Raw genomic sequence first — 21,170 nt, 5'->3', positions numbered from 1 at the left:
CGCAGCGGACAGCGGCTGCCTCCGGGCCGGCCCCGCCCCGCGCAGGGAGGGGTTTGCCCCTCGCTGAGGCGAGCGGCTGGGCGGCCGTGGCCTCGGGGGCGGTTTTGTTTGTACGGGAGGCGCCCGCCGCGCGTTTCCACACGCTACCAAACATCCGCAGCGTGCCCCAGCCTGTACCGACCGTTCTGGTAAGGAAATTTTACAACCATTCTGATAAAGAAACTTTCCCCAATTAGAAGAAACAATTCTTAGAATTATAAAGAGAATTATAGAATCATAGAATCAATAAGGTTGGAAAAGACCTGAGAGATCATCAAGTCCAACCTGTCACCTAAGACCTCATGACTGCTAAACCATGGCACCAAGTGTCACGTCCCGTCCCTTCCCCAACACCTCCAGTGATGGTGACTCCACCACCTCCCTGGGCAGCACATTCCAATGGCCAACAACTCTCTGAAGAACTTTCTCCTCACCTCAAGTCCAAACTTCCCCTGGCACAGCTCGAGACTGCATCCTCCTGCTCTGGCGCTGGCTGCCTGGGGGAAGAGACCAACCCCCTCCCGGCTACAACCTCCCTTCAGGCAGTTTGAGACAGCAATAAGGTCTCCCCTGAGCCTCCTCCAGGCTAAGCAACCCCAGCTCCCTCAGCCTCTCCTCTGAGGGCTGTGCTCGAGGCCCCTCACCAGCCTGGTTGCCTAGTTCTTGACTGAGAGGGTTATCGGAGACCAGAACAGGTTCACCAGGGAGGTGGTTGAATCCCCATCTCTAGAGGTGTTTAAAAGAGGCAGAGAGGTGGTGCAGAGATTTAGAGACTATCCATAGAGTTAGATAATGGATGGAGTTAAGGATCGTGAAGGTCTTTTCCAGCTGAAACAAATCTGTGGCTTTATAATGTCCAAACAACTTCCCCTGGTGCAGCTTGAGGCCGTTCATAGAATCATAGAATTGTTAGGGTTGGAAGGAATGGAATGGAATGGAATGGAATGGAATGGAATGGAATGGAATGGAATGGAATAGAATTAACCAGGTTGGAAGAGACCTTTGAGATCATCGAGTCCAACCTATCACCCAACACCATCTAATCAACTAAGCCATGGCACCAAGCACCCTATTCAGTCTCTTCCTAAATACCTCCAGTGATGGTGACTCCACCACTTCCCATGGTAAATCATTCTTTCTTCTTCCTAACATCCAGCCTAAACCTCCCCTGGGACAGTTTGAGACTGTGTCCTCTTGTTCTGGTGCTGCTTGCCTGGGAGAAAATCATCTAGTCCCAGCCATCTTCTTCTATCCCTTGTTCCTAGGGAGAGAAGATACCCCCAACCTGGCTTCAACCTCCTTTCACTGTAGAGAGCTGGAAGGTCTCCCCTCAGCTTCCTTCTGTCCAGACTAAACAACATGGAGAAGAATTAAATAGTGAGTGAAAACAACTGCTTTAGAGTGTAGCACCACTGTACCTAACAGTAGCAGCACAAGACAGTCCAAGAAATGTAGTTTTAAATGGTGTTTTTTGCCATGCTCCTCATCATCAGCCTTTGCAAGCAAAGCTGCAGGTACCCACATTCATTAGCTCTTCTGCAACACGCCACAGCAAAGACGAAGCCTCCCGTTTCAATACAATCAATAGAGAGCACGTACAAAAATCTGCAATTTAGCCAAAACCTGGCCCCAGCCATGTTTAGAGATTATTGTGTACTCTTACTGCCCCTACCTACACACAGCCATGATGATGCTCCACAGCCAGAAACTCAGTGAAACTTTGCATTTCCGTGAACTTGATGGAAATCTCCCCCCTCATTTCATCAGGACCAACTTTTCATTCCCAAACTATTGCCTCCCTTCACCATTTCTTTAAAGCTTTGATACGTTAACTCTTTCACAATTAAAATCTTCCTACATGCACGTTGCAAAGCTGACTTAGCCTTGCCAGTCAGACACAGCTGTAGGTAGATTTATTTCCAATATTACTTTTACTGTCCTGTGAGCCTCTCGACATTTGCTGAAGACAGTTCTGCTCCGATTGTCCCCAAGCTAATCCACACTCCCAATGAAAATTCAAATGCTGCTGCAGAGGCAGCCGGGAGCAGTTCCCCTGCTGGCAGCAGCCCAGGAAAAGCTTAGCACTGTAAGCCACAAAAAGATGGCTTTTCCCCATGACCTTGAGGTGGCACCCGTCACAGCAATGATGCCCATTTGTATCATTTGGAGGTCTTCCCTCCAGCACACCCAAGGAGCACACTCCAAGATCCTTTCTTCCCCCTAGTATTGGGTGATAGGAGGGGAAATGGCCTGAAATTGTGCCAGGGAGGAGATTAGGAAAAATTTCTTTGCTGCAAGAGTGGTCAGGGACTGGAACAGGCTGCCCAGGGACGTGGTAGAATCACCGTCCCTGCAGGTGTTTAAAAACCATGTAGACATGGCACTTCAGAATGTGTTTTAGTGGGCACAGTGGCATTAGGTCAACAGCTGAACTCAATGATTACCTTAGAGATCTTTCCAACTGAAAAGGTGATACAAATCTGTGACCATACACCGAGCAGAGCTGGTGGCTTGTGCTGACCTATAAAGCCAGTAGAGACTTCCTCTTTGAGGTGCTGCTTTTTTTCCCCTCTCACCGGAGCAACTCCTCTGGCTGAGGCTGATACAGAGCAGACTTGAGAACAACAGCAGTCAGGGGGCAAAAAGACCACAGCAAGAGTCTATATCCCACTGAGATACAGAAAGCATGCTGCAAGGCACCAGGGAACAGCCTGAAGAAATCCCTCAGCCAGCCCCAAGGCAAATCTTCCAGGAGAGGCAGAGGATCACTGGTCTGCCTCTGTACTTGCAGGGTTACCTGTCTGCCCGTCACTCAGGATGCCAGGTAAGGTGTGTCATGCCTGGCAGGGCATGTGCTCAGATCTTTATTCCAGCTGTATGAGCAGGAAATGTTTCTCCTCACTGGCTGACACAAATGGTCGCACTGAAATAATGATGTTGTTCTGTCTATTCTACGTGGGGTTGGGGGGGAGCAAGTACTATGTATTATGCGAGGTATCCAGGATCCCTTTGCAGTTCACCATTAACTAGTGAAACGTGGGTTGAATTTGACTGATTTCATGGCTGTCACCATGAGGAAAAGCTAAGGCAATGCTTTTAATAAAAAGAGCAAAGTTTGGCACGATTCTGTTACTCTGACCCATCCTCTATTTACTGGAGAACAGTATCCACCCTGAAGTCTTCATGACACACCACACAAAGCACATGTGAGGTTCTCTTTTTTTTTTAATCACAGATTTTTTTTGGTTGGAAAAGACCTCACTGAGTCTTCTAAGGGCTGATGATTTAACCTGTGTGAGTGGAGGCAGTGACTGGCCACAAGCTGGTGGACAGTTTAGCTGTCCCTCAGCTGAAAGAAAGGTGGGGGAAAAAAATCTCCACAGAATTGTTTTAGCTGGAAAAGGCTTTTAAGATCACTGAATCCAACCATTAATGAAGCTCTTAAAAACTGGCAAACTCATCCTTGGAGAAAACTCAAACTAGCTGCTGCCTCCTGATGTGCCCCAGTGTGGATTTTGCAAGAGGAATCCCTCTGCAGCTCTCTCCCATGCCCCTCAGGGCTGGCAGAGCCTCATCCCTCAGGGCAAGCCAGCAGCCAGGGCACAGGATGTCCATGCATGGGCATTGCTGCAAGTCTGGAGAATAAGTGGCCTCAAGTTGTGCCAAGGGAAGTTCAGGTTGGGTATTAGGAAGAATTTGGGCTCTGAAGCATTGGAAGAGGGTGCCCAGGGAGGTGGTGGAGTCCCCACCCCTGGAGGTGTTTAAGAGTCATGTAGATGTGGTACTGAAGCATATGGTTTAGTCAAGGACTTGTCAGTGTTGGGCTAATGCTTGGACTCAATGATGGTAAAGGTCTTTTCCCACCTAGGCAGTTCTGTGATTCTGTGATCTATTGACAGAAGAAAACTATTTCAGACACAGCTCTGTCAATGCCTACTCCTGCACATAACAGGGGCAAGTGTGGCCACCTAATTGTCCTTTTCTAGTGCCAAACGAGTACACAGCTGGTTTGACACTGCCTACGCACGCATCTCCATGGCCAACAGGAGAGAAAAGGAGAACCACACTGAGCTAGAGGGAGATAGAATCAAAAGTCTAGAATAGCATGGTGGGTGACAAACACAAGAACAGCCCAGGTACCACAGGAAACAGGAACTGACAGAAATGAAGAGCAGTTAATGATCTTACCATTAATTCTTCTACAGCACTGGAAATGTTTCAGTGCATCGCTTGGCTGTGTTCAGCAGAACATCTGCAGGTTTAATAAAGCTCCCTGCTGCATCCCTTTCTGTCCTTTGACGTGAAAGCCTTTTTCCCCTGAACAATCCTGTCTGCAATTCAGGAGTTACCCTACTGGAGTAACAAGAACTAGCAGGGCAGAGCAATGATATGCAGCCTGTCTTTTGTCTCTAGGAAGAAAGGAAATGGCCACAGTGTTGCAGCAGAGGAGGCTTAGGTTGGATATCAGAAGAAACTCCTTGACTGAAAGGGTTCTCACAGACTGGAACAGGCTGCCCAGAGAGGTTGGAGAATCCCCATCCCTGGATGGGTTTTAAAGAGGCAGAGATGTGGTGCTGAGGGCCAGGGTTTAGCCCCAGCCTTGGCAGAGCTAGAGAATGGTTGGACTGGATGAGCTTAAAGGGCTTTTCCAACCCAACTTAATGTGAGACTGATGAGGTAACTATGGCATGACCAGACACCCATTAGAAAAATATATTCCTGGCTGTGAAACAGCATGGCTCCTGGCCTACTACTACTACTGCATTTCTGTGGAGCAGAAAGCCTGGTGCATGAGGTGCAGTTCAACTCTTTCCCTGCCATGCAGCTGCATACCACAGCCTTCATTAGCAGGGGCAGTTGGTTTAAGAGACATTTACATTAACCAACACCATAGACGTTTTACACCAGTCATTGGAAAGAGACCATCAGAAAGCTTAGTTAGGAGCTAGCAGGCTGAAAAGGCAAGGATCACCTGCAGGATGCTCTAGGGAATGCTGATCATCCTCATTTGGATGACCTGTAGACTTCACAACTTATGTTCTCAATTTGTGTGACTGTTTTAACACACACCCCCCCCAAAAAAAAAAAAAAGAGAGAGAACCAACAAACCAAAGAGCACTCAACAGGTAAGTAAAACTGAAAACTGGAACAGTTTCTGTTTCAGAGCAGTGTCCAACTCAGTGTCCCTCAACAGCTCCAGTTCTTCAAGCGCCAGGGACACAGCAAAATCCTTCCAATCCCTCTGGCATGCCTGCACCAGGGAACAGCTAGAAGAGTTAGCCAATGTATTGACCTTGTTCCTGTGTGAGTGCTACACATAGCTTCAGGAGAAAGCATGTAAAATACCCCTGCACAGGCAGGCAGGGCAGTTAAAGGGCTGGGCTGCTGTCAAGCTCCGTGCTCTTCTCCCTGTAGCAACTGGCAGGATCAAAATTCAGTGCAGAGAGGTGAAGAGAATGGTGCTCAGGAGAGTGGAGTCTTTAGTGATGTTCATCTCATGCTATTTCACACTTGTATGCTTTTTAGGGAGAGCAAGGGTTTAAAGCAGCATTTAAAACATTTCTTTCCCCCCCCTTTAAGCTGACAAATTGTTGTCAAAGGTTTAGAGTATTTAAATTAAAGCCAAGTTTTCTAGTTCCATGCCAGATCAGGACACTAGAAAACAAAGCCTACAGGCTGACCATCTTTTCACCCATGAAGAATGATTTATTGAACATCTTTGCACAAACTGCCTACAGAATACATGCTTGCTTTGTAACCAACTACATACTACTGAACAGCTCCATGTCCAGGCTGAGGCCAGGGACAAGTGGAGCTCCTCAGGGGTCTGTCCTGGGTCCAGTGATCTTTAATATCTTTGCTAGCAATATGGACAGTTTGCTGATGACACCAAGCTATGTGGTGCAGGGGACCCTGAGAGCAGGGATCTATCCAGAAGGATCTTGACAGGCTTGAGAAGTGGCACAGTGCCAACTGCATGAAGTTCAAGTCACAGTGCAAGGTCCTGCATCTGGATCAGACCAGCCCCAGGCACAAATCCAGGCTGGGTGTAGAGTGGGTTGAGAGCAGCCCTGAAGAAAGAGACTTAGGGGTGTTGGGTGCTGAGAAGCTCACCATGAGCCGGCAGTGCCTTCATACAGCACAGAGGGCAGCCATGTGCTGGGCTGCAGCAAGAGGAGTGTGGCCAGCAGGGCAAGAGAGGGGATTCTGCCCCTTTGCTCTGCTCTGCTGAGACCTCATCCCCAATACTGCATCCAGTTCTGGTGTCGCCATCAGAAGAAGGACACAGAGCTGTTGGAGTGAGTCCAGAGGAGGACCACAGAGATGATCCAAAGGCTGGAGCACTTCTGCTGTGAGGATGGGCTGAGGGAGTTGAGTTTGTTCAGCCTGGAGAGATGACTCTGGGGGGATCTTAGAGCTGCCTTCTAATACCTGAAGTGATCCTACAGGAAGGCTGCAGAGGGACATCAGGGTGTCTAGAGACAGGACAAGGGGGAATGGTTTGAAGCTGAGGCAGAGCAGGGTTAGACTGGATCTTAGGAAGACATTCTGCAGCACAAGGCTTGGAACAGGTTGCCCAGGGAGGTTGTGGATGCCTCTTCTCTCAGGGTGTTCAAGGTTAGGTTGGATGAGGCTTTGAGCATCTGAGTCTAGTTGAGAGGTATCCCTGCTCATGGCAGGGAGCTGGGATTAGATGATCTCTGAGGTCCCTTCCAACCTGAGCCATTCTGTGAAATCTACCTTATGACCACACAGACTTTCCATAGCAGGTCTTTCACTTTCAGCATTTTGTGGGAACTAAAAAGATCCTCTCCACAAGCTGACACTTCCTCCTTTCCCACAGGAATTTAGACTGTATTGGACAGAGCTCAGAGGAACCATGCTCTTCTTTTATGATGACAAGAAAGCCCCAGTGGTGAGTAATATGCTAGCTCCATAACTGCCCAGGTGATATCAAGTGCAGCGGCTCAGTAACCCTTGTGTGCTTCAGACACCCCTCAGCACCCTCCACTCTCTCACCTTTACCATCCAAACCAGTAGTAACAGAAAGGCTAAGACCAAAAAAGCCAGAGTGAAATAAACCAGAGCATATTGGTGTGCCTGATGAAAACTAAACAAAGTCTTTCTTTGGTACCTGAGCTACAGACACGTCCACCTCGCCCCCTCATCTCAGCAGGTGATTTTCCCTCAGCTGTGCTCACGGGTAACACTGCTGTGGTGTGTAACATGGCAGCCAAGGAACAAGTGCTTGGTGGTGTTACCATGCACTCTGGCTGAGGGCTTAGCTGGCAGATTTATTTAGCTTGTGGATTTAATGATTGTGAGTATGAAGATTAGGGTGGGGAAAATGCAGGAGGTGTGTTGGTGGTGAGAAGATCTCCTGCAGGCAACAGCAAAGGACTGAGCTTTGTCATGTTTGTCACTTAAACTTCACCCAAGTTCTAACAAAAAAAACCCCAACCCACGAATTTTCAATCTATTTTCTTTTAAATCATTTGGAAAGCAGCTAGCTTTGGGGTGAAAATGATAACTTGTGCCAGTGCCCTTTCCCTCTCTTTAGTACTCACAGAAATTGGATATATCGGCTCTGAGCTCAGCAACCAGCGTTCACCCAGATGGAAATGGCTCTGCACAGTTCATCCTGAGGCTGCCAAATGGGGAAGTAGAACTGAAGGTAAAAAGAGGCTGTGATTTGTAAACTACTCAGTGCTTTAATCCATCTCCCACAGATATGCAGAGCTCCATTCTGGTGAGGGAGCAGAGCTGCCTTCTTGCATCTAAGGGTACAGCCTGCAGACAGGCAGCACCAAAAGGCAGGCAGAGAGGGAGGCAGGGCAGAGGAACCTCACACCAGGGAAACCCCTCCTTGAGTCATTAGAAGTTTTCCAGTGGAGTGCCTGGGAACATGAAACAAGCAAAGAATTGAACAAGAAAATGTACAAGACAATCCAAGAAGTGCTGTACTGACAGGCACACAGCACCTGTAAAACCAAGGGGCTAAAACATCTGACCACTCCACCACCCAGGAACCAGACAGGCTGTAGTGCTAAGGGGCTATCAAGAAGGTTTCATACTTGAGACTGGCATCTTCCTTAGCATGGCCTTCTCCTTGGATCCACAGAACCTTCCAACAAAGTGTGTGTTTTTCTTACCTTCCTACCTCTGCCCTCTCTCTCCATGGAGTATGGGGGAAATGCAGTGGTTGAGGCTGTGCTGTAGCTTGGCAGGGAGCTCACCTCCAGGCATGGTAGTTCTTGGAGGCTTCCAGATTATGTAGCATAGTTTGTTGTTGTTTCTGTAGCTGCTCTTACACTGCCACTTTCTGTTCTCTCAGGCCAGTGACTGTGAGTGTGGGAAAGAATGGAAGTGCTTTATTCTCACCGTGACAAAGGTATGGAGGAGTCTGATATTCACTTTGTGTCACAGGTGTCTAAAAGGGCATTTTGTCCTCATGTGAGCCAGAAGTTGGCTTCCACGGGCACAAAGCCTCACTTCTAGGGTGTTTTCACACACCAACTGTTGAGGGCTTTGCTGGTTGTGATTTACCCTCAGCTCATCTGCATCACACACTCTCCCACGCTATGCATACAGTCAGACACAGTTCCAAACCCTCTGTTTGCTGTACAGGAAGGAGAAGACTCCTAGCACGAGTCCATTCCCCGTCACTGGGAAAAGGGGAGCCTGCTCAGAGAAGACAGCTCTCTAGGCCTTTGTCATAACATAAAGACACAACCCAAGTGACCCAACTGCACACACCTGAGAGTACCCCTCAGGCCTGTGTTCTCTCCTATTGTTCTCCTTAGCACTTTAAAACAGCCAGCCACTCTTTGGTAATGACTAGTGGAGAAAGAAAGGAAGTTTGTCCACAAATGACTCGATATTGGCCCTGCTGAATCACTTCAAAAGCTGAGGATGGCTGAAATCAGTCAAATTACATTTCCACAGCCTTTCATGGTATAGCAGCTGCAAAAGTTCATTGTGGATTCTTCTATTAGTCCCACTCCTGGCATGGCAGGTTTCTTCTAAATCAAGACACAGATATCCTTATTTTTATTATTCTAATGAAACAACTATGCAGCATTTTATTCAAAGCAGGGGCACAGCCCAACCTTCCAGACTATCACAGCTGCTCAAACTATGCAGTTAAGAAAGATTTCTGTGCAGCAGCTGTGCTCAGAGATTAGAATCACAGAAGCATTTTGGTTGGAAAAGCCCTTTAAGATCATCCAGTCCCACCATTCTCTAACTCTGCCAAGGCTGGTGCTAACCCATGGCCCTCAGCACCACATCTCTGCCTCTCTGAAACACCTCCAGGGATAGGGATTCAGTCACCTCCCCAGGGAGCTTGAAATTCTTTCTAAGATTCAGCCCAAACCTCCCCAGGTGCAACTTGAGGCCATTTCCTCTCCTCCTATCACTTACTCCTAGGGAGAGGAGACCAACCCCCACCTCACTCCAACCTCTTTTCAGGGAGTTGTAAAAAGCAATGAGATCTCTCCTCAGCCGCCTTCTTTCCAGACTAAACACCCCCAGTTCCCTCAGCTGCTCCTGACCAGACCTGTTCTCCAGACCCTACACCAGCTTTGTCACCCTTCCCTGGATCTGTTCCAGCACCTCAATGTCCTTCTTGTACTGAGGGTCAGCTTTGATGCACACACAGAAACCACTGCTCACAGCATCTGTCCACTCTTTCACTGTCTCTTCAATTCCACTCTTCCTTTCCAGCTGTCAGTTCCAGATGAACCATTGCTACCTGGGCAGCTTATTAGAATACATGAAGTGCTAGAGAAGGAGAAGAACAGAAGGATTACACTCAACAACTTTTCCAGCACGTCCCTGAAGAGAAGCAGTTCACCTAGCAGTCTACTGACCACTATGCCAACGTAAGCTCTGACTGACCCCTGTGAGCTCCGACCTAATGAGAGCCTCTCCTTCTTTCTAATTATTCTTCCCATGCAGAGGTTCAAAATCAAGTTGTTGGGCAAGGGCTGCACAATACTAAAGGAACAACGTCTACCTTAGGTCTGTGCAGTGATTTCCAAGGGAAAGATAGCTCCTGCAGCTTTCCTACAATGCCTTCTGTTTGGAGAAGGCTGAGTGCAGAGTGCTGCTGGCCTTCAGGAGTTGTGGAAGCCTTGCCTTGGGCTGCTGCATCTGCCCTCCTGGTCACTAGTGAGAAAGCCAAGGTTCAGTCCAGCTTATTCTCTTCATGCTCTGAGGGCCCAGATGGTGCTAACTGTATGAAAGCTCCACTACCTCTATGCAAAGGCAAAGCAGCTGCTGTCCTGAGTATGCTGTGATGGCAGTATCCATCAGCAGAGTCCATCAGCTGCTGTGCCCCTTGACAGTCTGGCCAGTGTCCTTGGGCAAGCCTAGTGTTGTGAAGAGAGTTCAGCCCAGCCAGTGGTGTCTCTTCTTGCAGCTCAGGATGCTGTGGCCTTACCAGCCTAACTTGTGTCCATGCCCCTTCTCTGCAGGTGCTTCCATGCAGTGTCTCGGCAAGAAGCAGCAGAGCTGCTGGCGAAGAACCCTTCCTGTGGGAGCCTGATCCTGCGGCCCGGCAGCGACAGCAAGAGCTACGCTGTCACCGTGCGATACGACCAGGGGTGGGTTGAATCTGCAAGAGGGGAGCCCATTCTTCATTCAAAGTTCTAGACACCCAGAGCTGACATCTGAAACACATGCAGTGCCACCTGCCAGGGGGCTGCAGGAGAGCTGGAGAGGGGCTTCTTAGCAGAGGAGGAACAGTACAAGGGCTGGGGGCTTCCCACTGGGAGAAGCTGGATTGAGATGAGACATGAGGAGGAAATTATTCCCATGAGGTTGGTGAGGCACTGGAACAGGTTGCCCAGAGAAGTTCTGGAGGCTGCAAGCCTGGAATTGTTGACAGCCAGGTTGGATGGGTGTTTGAGCAACCTGGTCTAGTAGGAGATGTCCCTGTCCCTGGCAGGGGGGTGGAACTAGATGATCTTTAAGGTCCTTTCCAACCCAAACCATTCTGTGATTGTATCCTGAGAAAGGATGTGAAGAAGCAGGAATGGGCCTGAGCTTGATTTCTTGTTTTAGCCCTTCTCCAAAGACAGATTAAACAAAGCAACAATAAAGATCAGCCAGCAAGGGCCCTGTCCTTAGGTCATGGAACCCTGCTCAGTTTGAGAACTCATCATGCAGACCAGAAATGGAAGAAGCCATGACCCTCTGTGAAATTAACAGCACACACTGAAAGACAAGTGTTTGCCAACAGTGGCTGGCTCTGCAGCCACACCACAAAGCAAGTTAGTTGCCCTCTTTTAGCTTTGTCAGAACTGGAGAACCAGAGGCAGCTGAGACACAAGGAAGGACATTTGCACTTCTCACTGTTTGTAAACTAGAACAGGGAAAAAGCAAACCCCACTGTGCCTTCAGGAAGCACTGAAGCTCTTGCCAAACACACCTGTTGCTCCTGCAAAGGAGTTGACAATGACAGTGACACATCAGGAGCATTCCATTTCAGGCAGCATATCAGCTCTTGTTCTCTTTCAGTACCCCGTGCTTAAAGCACTACAGAGTGCTGGCCAAAGGAAGGAGTTACAGCATTGAGCTGGAAAGAAGGGTAAGTGACCATCCCCTTGGTGAAGATCCCTCAGCAGGTGTAAGAGCTATCCATGTGCAGAGGATTAGAAAAGGTCCAGTAAATTCCTATCTACAATTTCTGATTCAAAGTATGCAGACAGTTCACCTCTGTCTTTAGCCCAACTAGCCTGCTCTCAAACAAGTGCTGGGTCCTGCACTTGAGACACAACAACCCCACGTGACACTCCAGGCTGGGGGAAGTGAGACTGGAAAGCTGCCCAGCAAAGACTTAGGGGTGTTACCTGGAGGTGTTGATCACAGCTGACTGTAAGCCAATGTATGCTCAGGATGCAACAGCATCCCAGCCCTGATCAGCAATTGGTGGCCAGCAGGACCAGGGCAGTGATTGTCCCCTGTACTGGGCACGGGCGAGACCACACCTTGAGTATTGAGTTCAGTTTTGGGCCCCTCATGCCAAGGACCTTGAGGGACTAGAGCAGGTCCAGAGAAGGGCAATGAAGCTGGTGAAGGGTCTGGAGAACAGGGCTGGTGAGGAGCAGCTGAGGGAACTGGGGGTGTTTAGTCTGGAGAAGGCTGAAGGGAGATCTTCTCACTCTCTACAGCTCCCTGAAAGGAAGATGGAGTGAGGTGGGGGTTGGTCTCTTCTCCCAAGGAACAAGTGATGGGAGAAAAAGTGGCTAAAGTGTGAAGCACTGCTAGCAGGTTTTTGAATGCATTCTCTACACACCTGGCACATGCTATTGGTGGGGTTTTGGTGTTGGTGAAACAGGTGACGGTGCCAAGCCTTCAGGATGTTGTCAATTACTTCGTGACCCAAACCCAAGGGAACCTGAAGCCATTTGTGCTGCAGACAGGCACTGCAGAGGATCCAGCAGTCTGAAGGCAAGCTGGAGGATGCAGGCCACAGGAACTGCTAGAAGAAGCAGCAGCACAGGAGCTCCACACTGCTGGAAATCAACAGAAGGCTTTTGCCAGTTCTAGAGTAGCTCCACTGGCTCTAAACTAAGGGTGCGATGCATCTTCTCCCAGAGAGACCTGAGATCTGGGGAAGGCAAAGAACCCCAGGCCCTGCAGAAAATGATGTGGAAAAAGAAGACAAGAGTGACAAAGAGAGGACACATTGCCCCTGTACAGTGTGATGGAGAAGTGCTGCACTGAGCTAGGCAAACTGCTTCTAGGGTGGCTCACAATGCAATAAACTCTTGGTGTTAAAACCCCTTTTTCTGGTCTACTCCTATCAGCAGGGCTTCTCAGAGCCTGCTCTCAGCTGCTTCAGGAACTACACAGATATAAGCATCTCTGTTGGAAAAGCTCTTCAACTGCCTTCTCCTAAGACATGAGGGAGTGTGCAAGGACAAGACTGCAGTGCTGGTTAGGAGGGAAGGCAGAAAGAGGTGTGAGGGCCCTGCTGATCCCACCAAATGGTTGTGGAACCTCGCCCAGCCTCAGGCACCACAGCCATTTTCTTGGGAGGCTGGCATCCAGCCTTCGAAATAAGCAACTCAAGTGAGCAGCAATAAGATCAGTGGCTGAGGGAGTTGAGGTTGTTTAGTCTGGAGAAGAGGAGGCTGAGGGGAGACTGCATCGCTCTGTACAGCTCCCTGAAAGGTTGGAGTGAGGTGGGGGTTGGTCTCTTCTCCCTAGGAACAAGTGATAGGAGGAGAGGAAATGGCTTCAAGTTGCATCAGGGGAGGTTCAGGTTGAATATTAGAAGAAACTTCTTGACTGAAAGGATTCTCAAAGACTGGAACAGGCTGCCCAGGGAGGTGGTTGAATCCCCATCCCTGGATGGGTTTCAGAGGCAGAGATTAGCTGCTGAGGGCCATGGTTTAGTCTTTTCAGCCTTCTGCCAGCCTGTTCTGCCAGGCAGCTGGAGTGAATGAAGCATCCACTGGTGAACTATGCTCCTTCAGAGCTGAAGATGACTCCATCCTGGGAAGGACTAGCTCCAGAGCATGTTTTTTTCTTTTAACAAACCTTAAGCACCAGCCTTTCCCCTGGCAGTGGTGAGGAGCAGCCACACAGCTATGGTTGAGCTGCCTCCCCTGCAGGCACAGGGAGTGCTCTGGGCTGAGTTGCTCAGAGTTGTCCAGACCACAACTGATCATCAGGTTTCTTTGGTACCAGCTGGGGATCCCAAAGGGATTATTCTTTGCTTTCAAAGAGTACAAAAGACAGCCAGGGCTTGGAAGGTTCTTGTAGGAGTGCCCATGTATTTCTAAAACAGTGAGTCCTGTGTGGTCATATGAGAGCATTAGAGCAGGTACCATGAGACACATTGGCACTTTCTCCTCATGAAAACACTTCAAATCACTTTGTCAAGACTGTGCTGTTCACTGCAGTTACAGCTTCTCCTCAGTGACACACTGAAACCTGTGTACTGCTGTGAGGAGCTTCATGCTTCCCCCCTGGACCTTGCTTTCACCATGCAGAATGGGTCCCTTGCTAGCAAAACAGCTCTGATGCCTTACCAGTGCTGTAACTTCTAACACCTTCTGGCTTGACCCTCAATAACTGCAGCACATTAGCTACTCCAGCAACCACACACCAGACACCAAGAGGCTGCCTCCTAAAATAAACTCTCAAAAGCTGTCTGCTCAACACCTATCAGCCCCTGGAGAAAGGCTCAGGTTGCTGCACTGTGCTGCAGCAGAGCCTGCTTGCTGTGACTGCAGACCAGGAAGTCATAAACAGGGTTCAGAGACCTGTCAAGCTGCATTTGCTCAAATGCAGCATTTGCTCAGCTGCATTTGGCTCAAATTTGGTTCCTTTCCCAAAAGGCTGGCTACAGCTAGAGCATCTCTGCTATGGGGACAGGCTGAAAGCGTTGGGGATGTTCAGCCCAGGGAGAAGACTCCAGAGAGACCCTAGAGATGCATTTCAGTATCTGCAAGAGACCTACAGGAAGGCTGGGGAGGGACTGTTTAGGAGGGCCTGTGGTGATAGGATGATTTGAAATTGAAGCAGGGTAGATTTAGGTTGGACCACAGGAGGAAGTTCTGCACAGTGAGGGTGGTGAAGTACTGGAACAGGTTGCCCAGGGATGTGGTTGAGGTCCTAACCCTCAGACTTGTTGTGGCCCTGGAAAGCCTGCTCTAGTTGGAAGTGTCCTGCTGAGTGCAGGCAGGTTGGACAAGATGACCTTTGAGGGTCCCTTCCAACCCAATGCACTCTGTGACTCTGGTGCCCAAGTTCCCAGCCTGACAGCTGTTATCCTGACTGCAGCTAACAGAGGGGGGAAAGAGAGGAACAGCTCCAGACTCCATTCATTGTGAAGATGTCCCTGAATTCTGATGGAGGATAACCAGGAGCTGCCCCAGCTGCAGGAGATGAGGGGCACTCACAGTTCCTATCCCCAAACAGCAAAAGCTGCCCCAGTTCCTGTTTCATTGGAGCCTCACTCCATCCTTAGCATAACAAAGAACTATCAGCTCAACTGTCTGCTGCTCCAATGACAGAGAGGACAAGGTGGTGTCACAGATGTTTCTGTAGCACACCCCTGCCTCACCATGCAGCTAAGTCATTGCCTAATTATTGCTGAGTAAGCAGATTCTTTACACTTGGATGTTCCAGGAAATGCCTGAGCTGTGCTGTGGCCAGGTGCCCAGCATGGCCACTGGCTGGAAGGAGAGCAGCTGAAGCAGCAGTGCTTGCTGTAGCCAACATCCAGAACCATTTGCCTTCTCCTCCTTCACAGTCAGGCTTTGCTGTGGTTTCCATGTGCCCAGGGCAGAAAGGCTCCACCACACCATCTTCTCCTTCCTGAAGACAAAAGTTTGGTGGTGGAAGTGCTAACTCAACTCTGCAGTAGGTTCTCCTTTCAAGGTTCCTCCCAACCTACTCCACAGCCTGTGACTCTCACTTTCCCCATAGTGCAGTATTCCCAGAGCAGGCTCACCATCAGGCCCAGCTCTTGGCTCCAGGGCCTGCCTCCCTGCCTTTCCATGTTGAGATGGAGTAAGACAAACAGCAGAGAGGCACAAACCCCTCCACAGAACAGCTCATCTGCTCTTAGGTGGCAGTTTAAACCTTTTGCTTTGGAATTAAGTAAGATGGGAAATGGGTCTGAGATGTTCTTAGAACACAACCAGTGTAAAAAACAGCAATTTCCCATCTTTTGCACCTAATTTGCACCTGGGGACCATGTGCTAGGTTGACCATTCTTTGTGCTTCCTTCAGCTCCCCACAGATCAATGCAGAGCTTGTCTTTAAGGTAAGGACTGCGCTGGACCACGCAGCTCACAGAGCGACTAATTCTCCCTTCAGCAGCCAGGTCTGAAGGAAAAGGGAGCAGATGCAAGACATCCAGCTTGTCTTCAGTGCATAGCCACTGCTTCCCACCATTTATTAGAACTAAGGCTTTCCCAAAAGCAATGGATAGTACCATCTTTAATAGGTGAGAATGAACACAGTCCTTGCAGAGCAGAGGGTCCAGGAGGGGATTTTGTGTCTCCACCATCAATTGTCTTCCTGGACAAAGTAGTATCTCACTGGGGGCCCTGGCAAGTCCTCTTCCCCATCAGTCTCTGGAGCAAAGGACACAGTCAAATCCACATACTTCTTATCAGCTGATGGCTTCACAAGCTTCTGCATCCTGCAAGGAGATGAACAGGTGGTTAACAGAGCAGGAAGAAGATGGCAATAGGAACTCAGAGCCTGAGCAGAGCTGATCAGCAGACATTTCAGAGGGGCTGAGATGAACACTCAGCTAATCCACTAAACACATAAAGCAGAACTAACCCTGGGTGAGATCTGGCCATCAGTCAAACCCTGACTCCCTGCCCTATTCATACCCTCCCCAACCTTCAGTTTGCTGTAGCCTGGCTTCCTGCCAGTGAGCAGCACTGCAAAGCTGAGCCAATATCCACATTTCTGGAGGGCTGAAGCCAGCTAGAATCTCCAGGAATTACTATGACCTGAGCACACTTTCAGGAGTTAACCCTTTCCCAGAGAAGCATTCTCATTCCTTCTGAGCTGCTCTGCTAACAATCACCTTTAGTTTTAAGTCAGTTTAAAATGTTTCCATTAGTCTTGCTCTGCTTGAAGTAAGACACCTTCTTTCCAACCCCCTGAACACCCACTTCACCACTGGACTTCTCTGGATTCCCCACTCTGGCATTCCTCAGTTAGGGCAGCACTTTGCAAGTCTCGTGTTCTCACCCCAACAGTTAAGGTACTTTCTCTTTTTTCTCAAAAGGAAGACATTCCCTTTCTTTGCTTCCACTCCACTAGCAACCACTCTGAGAGCAGACCTTGCTGCCAGACAGAGGTCTCTGTGCTCAAAGCAGCAAGCATTGTTTCTGTGTGCACCCACCTCCCTCAGTCCATACTTACGTCAGCTTTAATCTCTTGATGTGCCCTGGCATCACAGGGACGTACAGCATTTTGACTCCCTGCACAACCATGGTTGGTTCAATTCCATATTTCTCCTGGAATTCACAAATTAAAACTTATTAAAGGATGAGGACAGCTCCACAAGTTAGCAGATGCAAATCTACAACCAGTCACTCCAAACTCATCAGATCTCAAACAACATCTGCTAACACACAGACACTTGCAGAAGCTTGACTGAGACCCATCTGAGCCTCTTGAACTGCTGTAGAGTTTGAAAATAAGCTTGGACAGGTCACTTAGAAGCATCCCACTGACTGCTCTGAACAATAACCATAAAAAACAAACCCAAAGAACAAAAAACCCAACCACCCACTCCAAGAAACCCCTTTCCTTTCCTTTGCCTTAGCCCAGGGCAGTAGGTGACTTACTCTGACAGCATTGATGAAGTCCAGCAGCGTGAAATCCTCTTTCCCATAGATTGTCCACCTGTCCCATATTGTAAATGAGATCCCATTTCTGTTGTAAAGAGAAAGGTTGCTTGTGACTTTAGAACATCAGCTCAGGCACTCCCTTTAAGCACCTTCTACTGTCTTGCTGTTTTACCTTGAGCACAAATCTCTTCCCTCTCTGAAGCCACTTCTCCAGCCCTTTGAGCTAGCTAAGCAGGAGGCTCAGAAGGAACTCTGGGTACTTGTCAATGACCTTGCTGAGCTTTCAGGCCTCCTCACCAGCAGCTGCTGTGCTGGCTGAGGAGCAGAAGTGTGTCCAGTCTGCACAGACAGGATGTCTATTAATAACCAGCAGCTAACTCAGCTAGATTTTAGCCGCTTCCACTGGAAACAAAACCCAGCCCTTACAGCCACTGCTTATAAACTGAGGACAAAAAGTCTTATGCTGCACTTTCTGAACATCAAGTTCTTGAGCAGTGCATTGTGGGACACCTGTGGCAGTACTAAGACTATCACACATTTAGTAGTGTATAGACAATGGGTAATAGTTTGAGTGCAAGTACTAAGACAGTCATTATCTCCCAGTTTGAAGAACACCCACAAATACTCTTGAACATCCAGAAGGTTTAACTGGAGTATGATACCAGCTGTGGTTCCACTGCCAGCATGTCAGGTTTTCATCTGGTGATCTGAATGTATGACTGCAGGAACTTCACAGTTGCTGCAATGGCTGATCCAGCTCAAAGCATCAATCGTTGAGCCTACAAACACCCTCCTCTGCCACTGTCCTCCCTACCTGATTTCTGTCCTTCTCACTTCCGCGGTCTCTGTGAAGACCATGATGGGAATGGCCAGGTTCAGAAAGCAGTTCTTGTAGGCATCGGCTGGGTAGCCACCCACCACTTTGATGAGTTCCAGTGCAACCTGCAAAGAACAATGCCACATCCCCATGAGCCTGCACAGGCTCAGCTGCTGTGCCAGCAACGTTGGGTTAGTTCAGAGGCCAGCAGCTTCAGAGCCAGCTGTTAAAGGGCAGGCTCTGTCCAGCTGGCAGAGCAGTGCAAGCCACCATGCCACAGGAGTACCTTTGGCAGCTAATGGGAACACTTCAAACACTCCAAAGCGTTCCTAATGCAAGGCTCCTACAAGGCTGTTTCACTGCAGACACCTCCACAAAGCACACAGCTCTTCTGAGGTGCATGGATGTGAGCCACAACAGAACTGAGCCTCTCCACTCTTGGCAGTGGCATTCTGATGGACATCAGCATGGACTGCAGAAAACAAACCAAACTGCTGATCAGAGAGTCATGGAGTGGTTTGGATTGGAAGGCACCTTAAAGGTCATCCAGTTCCAACCTCCTCTGGTCTTCCAGGGATGAGGCATCCACAACTTCCCTGGGCAATCCGTTCCAGTGTCTCACCACCCTCACTCAAAAGAATTCTTCCTAATCTCCGGTCTTAATCTCCCTTCCTCCAACTGAAAGCCATTGCCCCTTATCCTGTCACAAGAAGCCCTTCTCAAAAGTCCTCTCCCAGCTCTCATGTTCCCTCTTCAGGTACTGGAAGGCTGCTCTAAGGTCTCCTGGCAGCCTTTTCTCCTACAGGTTGAACAGCCCCAACTCTCTCAGCCTGTCCCCATAGGGGAGGTGCTCACTCCAGCACTCTAATCATCTTTGTGGCCCCCTCTGGAACCATTCCAAAAGATCCAAGTCCTGACCTCCAACTTTGGTCAGCAAGGCTTACCCCATCTAGAACCAAGAGCAACTTTTTGCATTGGTAGGTGAGGGAAAAAAGCTGCAGTTTGAAACTAAGCCATTTGTTTCAGGAGGCTCTGCCAGAGCAGTGCTAACTGCTATCAGACTGCAGCAGTTTCAGGTGAGGAGCAGCAAAAGAATCAGCGTTCTCAAGCACACTGACCAGCCCTGACACTGCAGCAGTGGCCGTGGCAATCGCAGGGATGATCTTGCCAGCAATGCGCTTGGTTTTGAAGCGGTCTGCTGGCTCGATGTTGTACATCTTGGCTCGCAGGTTTGATGCTGCTGTTATGAAATCTATGTGCCCATTGCTGTCGTCATCCTTCTCAAAGGAGATGGGCTTCATCTGCAAGTCACCTGCAAAACAAAGAGCACAGACTGTGATTAGAAATCTGAAGATGTCCTGAACAGGGAGCTAAACCTTTAACGAATTAACAGTGCCCCGTTTGGAGCTTGGTGCCTTAGCTCCTCTGCCACGCTGGGAGCAGAAATGTCTCTGCCAATACCAGTTGTTAAACATCAGTAACAAAAAACATCAACAGAGCTCCATAACTTTATTTCCCTTGCAACACAAGTAGATTTTGGATGTTTCTTTTGTACCCCACCTCACTGTAACCCCATCCTCTGAGAAGCCCTTCTCAGCTGTTTTAGAGGGTGGAATGACACTCCATGCTAATCTCTCCTCCCTGTGTTCTTGGGCTAAAAATGGATGCATGCAGTTACTGACCTCTTCACGGGGTCAGGCACAAAATGGGATTCCTGCATCCCCATTTTAACGTAGCTAAAAAATGCTGAAGATGACTCTATCATCCTGCACAATTCATTCGGTTCATCGTCATTTCAGTTCAATTCCCTCAAGTCTATCTGGGGCTGGAACATCTGTCTGATGAAGAAAGGCTGAGGGACAGCTGGGGCTGTTTAGCATGGAGAAGAGAAGGCTGGGAGGGGATCTGATCAATGTCTGTAGATATCTGAGGAGTGGGTGTCAAGAAGCAGGGGCCAGGCTCTTTTCAGTGGTGCCCAGAGACATGACAAGGGGCAACTGACACAAACTGGAACTCAGGAAGTTCCACCTCAACGTGAAGAAAAACTTTGATGTGAGTGTGCTGGAGCCCTGGAGCAGACTGCCCAGAGATGTTATGGAATCTGCTTCTCTAGAGACTTCAAGACCCATCTGGATGTGTTTCTGGGTGACCTGCCCTAGGTGATGATGCTTTGGCAGGGGGGTTGGACTGAATGATCTCCAGAGGTCTGTTCCAACCCCTACCATCCTGTGATTATATGGAGCCAGCACCCTTCCTCCTAAGAGTTCAGTTCCCTGCTGCCTGCTCACCATCACCAGGGTTGTATCCAAGAGAACCCTATAGCTTGCAGGGATTCTCAGAAGCATAGCAGCACAGGGCAATGCCAGGTAGTAAGGACAGTTCTCTGAGTGGCACTTCAGAAAGCTTTAGATACCAGCAATATGCTTCCTGCAGAGTGACAGAACTGCTTCACCCAGAGACCTGAACAACACAGAATCTTTCAGGTTAGAAAAGGGCTTTGAGATTGAGTCCATCCATGCTTCTTCCCTAACAGTGGCCCTAACATTCCCACTACAGGCAGTGCCACTGCAAGAGGTTACCGAGCTATGAAGCTAGCTTCCACTACTCACTCTCCAGAGCTTCATTGGACAGTATGGACTTCTCCAGCTGGAAAATTGCATTTCTCTCATCCTCACTGCTGACTGGAATATGGTCTGGTTTCCTTGCACTTTCATCAGTCTGTACAACCTGCAAATGCAAACAGTGCTTGAGTAAGGAGATACAAGAATTCTGTACAACACAGGTGTGAACTGCACCTGCCTGCCCTCCACTCTTTCCTCCCTGCTTCAAGAGGGAGGCTTCCTGCAGCAGGTATACTCAAGGGCTGCAAAGATCATGAAAGGACTAGAGAGGAGAAGCCAAGAGCTGGTGTAGTTCAGCCTGGAGAAGAGAAGGCTCAATGTGTATAAATATTTGAAGGGGGACAAGTGCAGAAG

General features: G+C 49.0%; 2 protein-coding genes across 2 annotated transcripts in view; one reads left to right on the top strand and one right to left on the bottom strand.

The window, feature by feature from the left end:
• The first annotated feature begins 76 nt into the window (after positions 1-76).
• Positions 77-12,813, top strand: STAP1 (signal transducing adaptor family member 1). Its single transcript, XM_068171230.1, has 9 exons — positions 77-188; positions 2,831-2,863; positions 6,884-6,955; positions 7,601-7,714; positions 8,375-8,431; positions 9,766-9,923; positions 10,518-10,646; positions 11,563-11,632; positions 12,383-12,813. The coding sequence occupies exons 3-9, from the start codon at positions 6,920-6,922 to the stop codon at positions 12,491-12,493; spliced, it is 675 nt and encodes a 224-aa protein (XP_068027331.1). The 5' UTR covers positions 77-188; positions 2,831-2,863; positions 6,884-6,919; the 3' UTR covers positions 12,494-12,813.
• Positions 12,814-15,923: 3,110 nt separating this feature from the next.
• Positions 15,924-21,170, bottom strand: part of UBA6 (ubiquitin like modifier activating enzyme 6) — a 32,113-nt gene continuing 26,866 nt past the window's right edge. Inside the window, exons 29-34 of the mRNA XM_068137377.1 lie at positions 20,805-20,922; positions 19,314-19,507; positions 18,193-18,320; positions 17,376-17,463; positions 16,948-17,042; positions 15,924-16,207 (exon numbers count right to left, since the gene is read on the bottom strand). Coding sequence (XP_067993478.1) covers positions 16,072-16,207; positions 16,948-17,042; positions 17,376-17,463; positions 18,193-18,320; positions 19,314-19,507; positions 20,805-20,922 — 759 coding nt within the window. The 3' untranslated portion in view covers positions 15,924-16,071. The remainder of the gene's footprint in view (positions 16,208-16,947; positions 17,043-17,375; positions 17,464-18,192; positions 18,321-19,313; positions 19,508-20,804; positions 20,923-21,170) is intronic.

Source organism: Melanerpes formicivorus, unplaced genomic scaffold (genome assembly GCF_026170545.1).
Source record: "Melanerpes formicivorus ecotype bairdi unplaced genomic scaffold, bMelFor1.0.p_v2 SCAF_4, whole genome shotgun sequence".
Classification (NCBI taxonomy): domain Eukaryota; kingdom Metazoa; phylum Chordata; class Aves; order Piciformes; family Picidae; genus Melanerpes; species Melanerpes formicivorus.
This window is presented reverse-complemented; position numbering and strand designations above follow the sequence as displayed.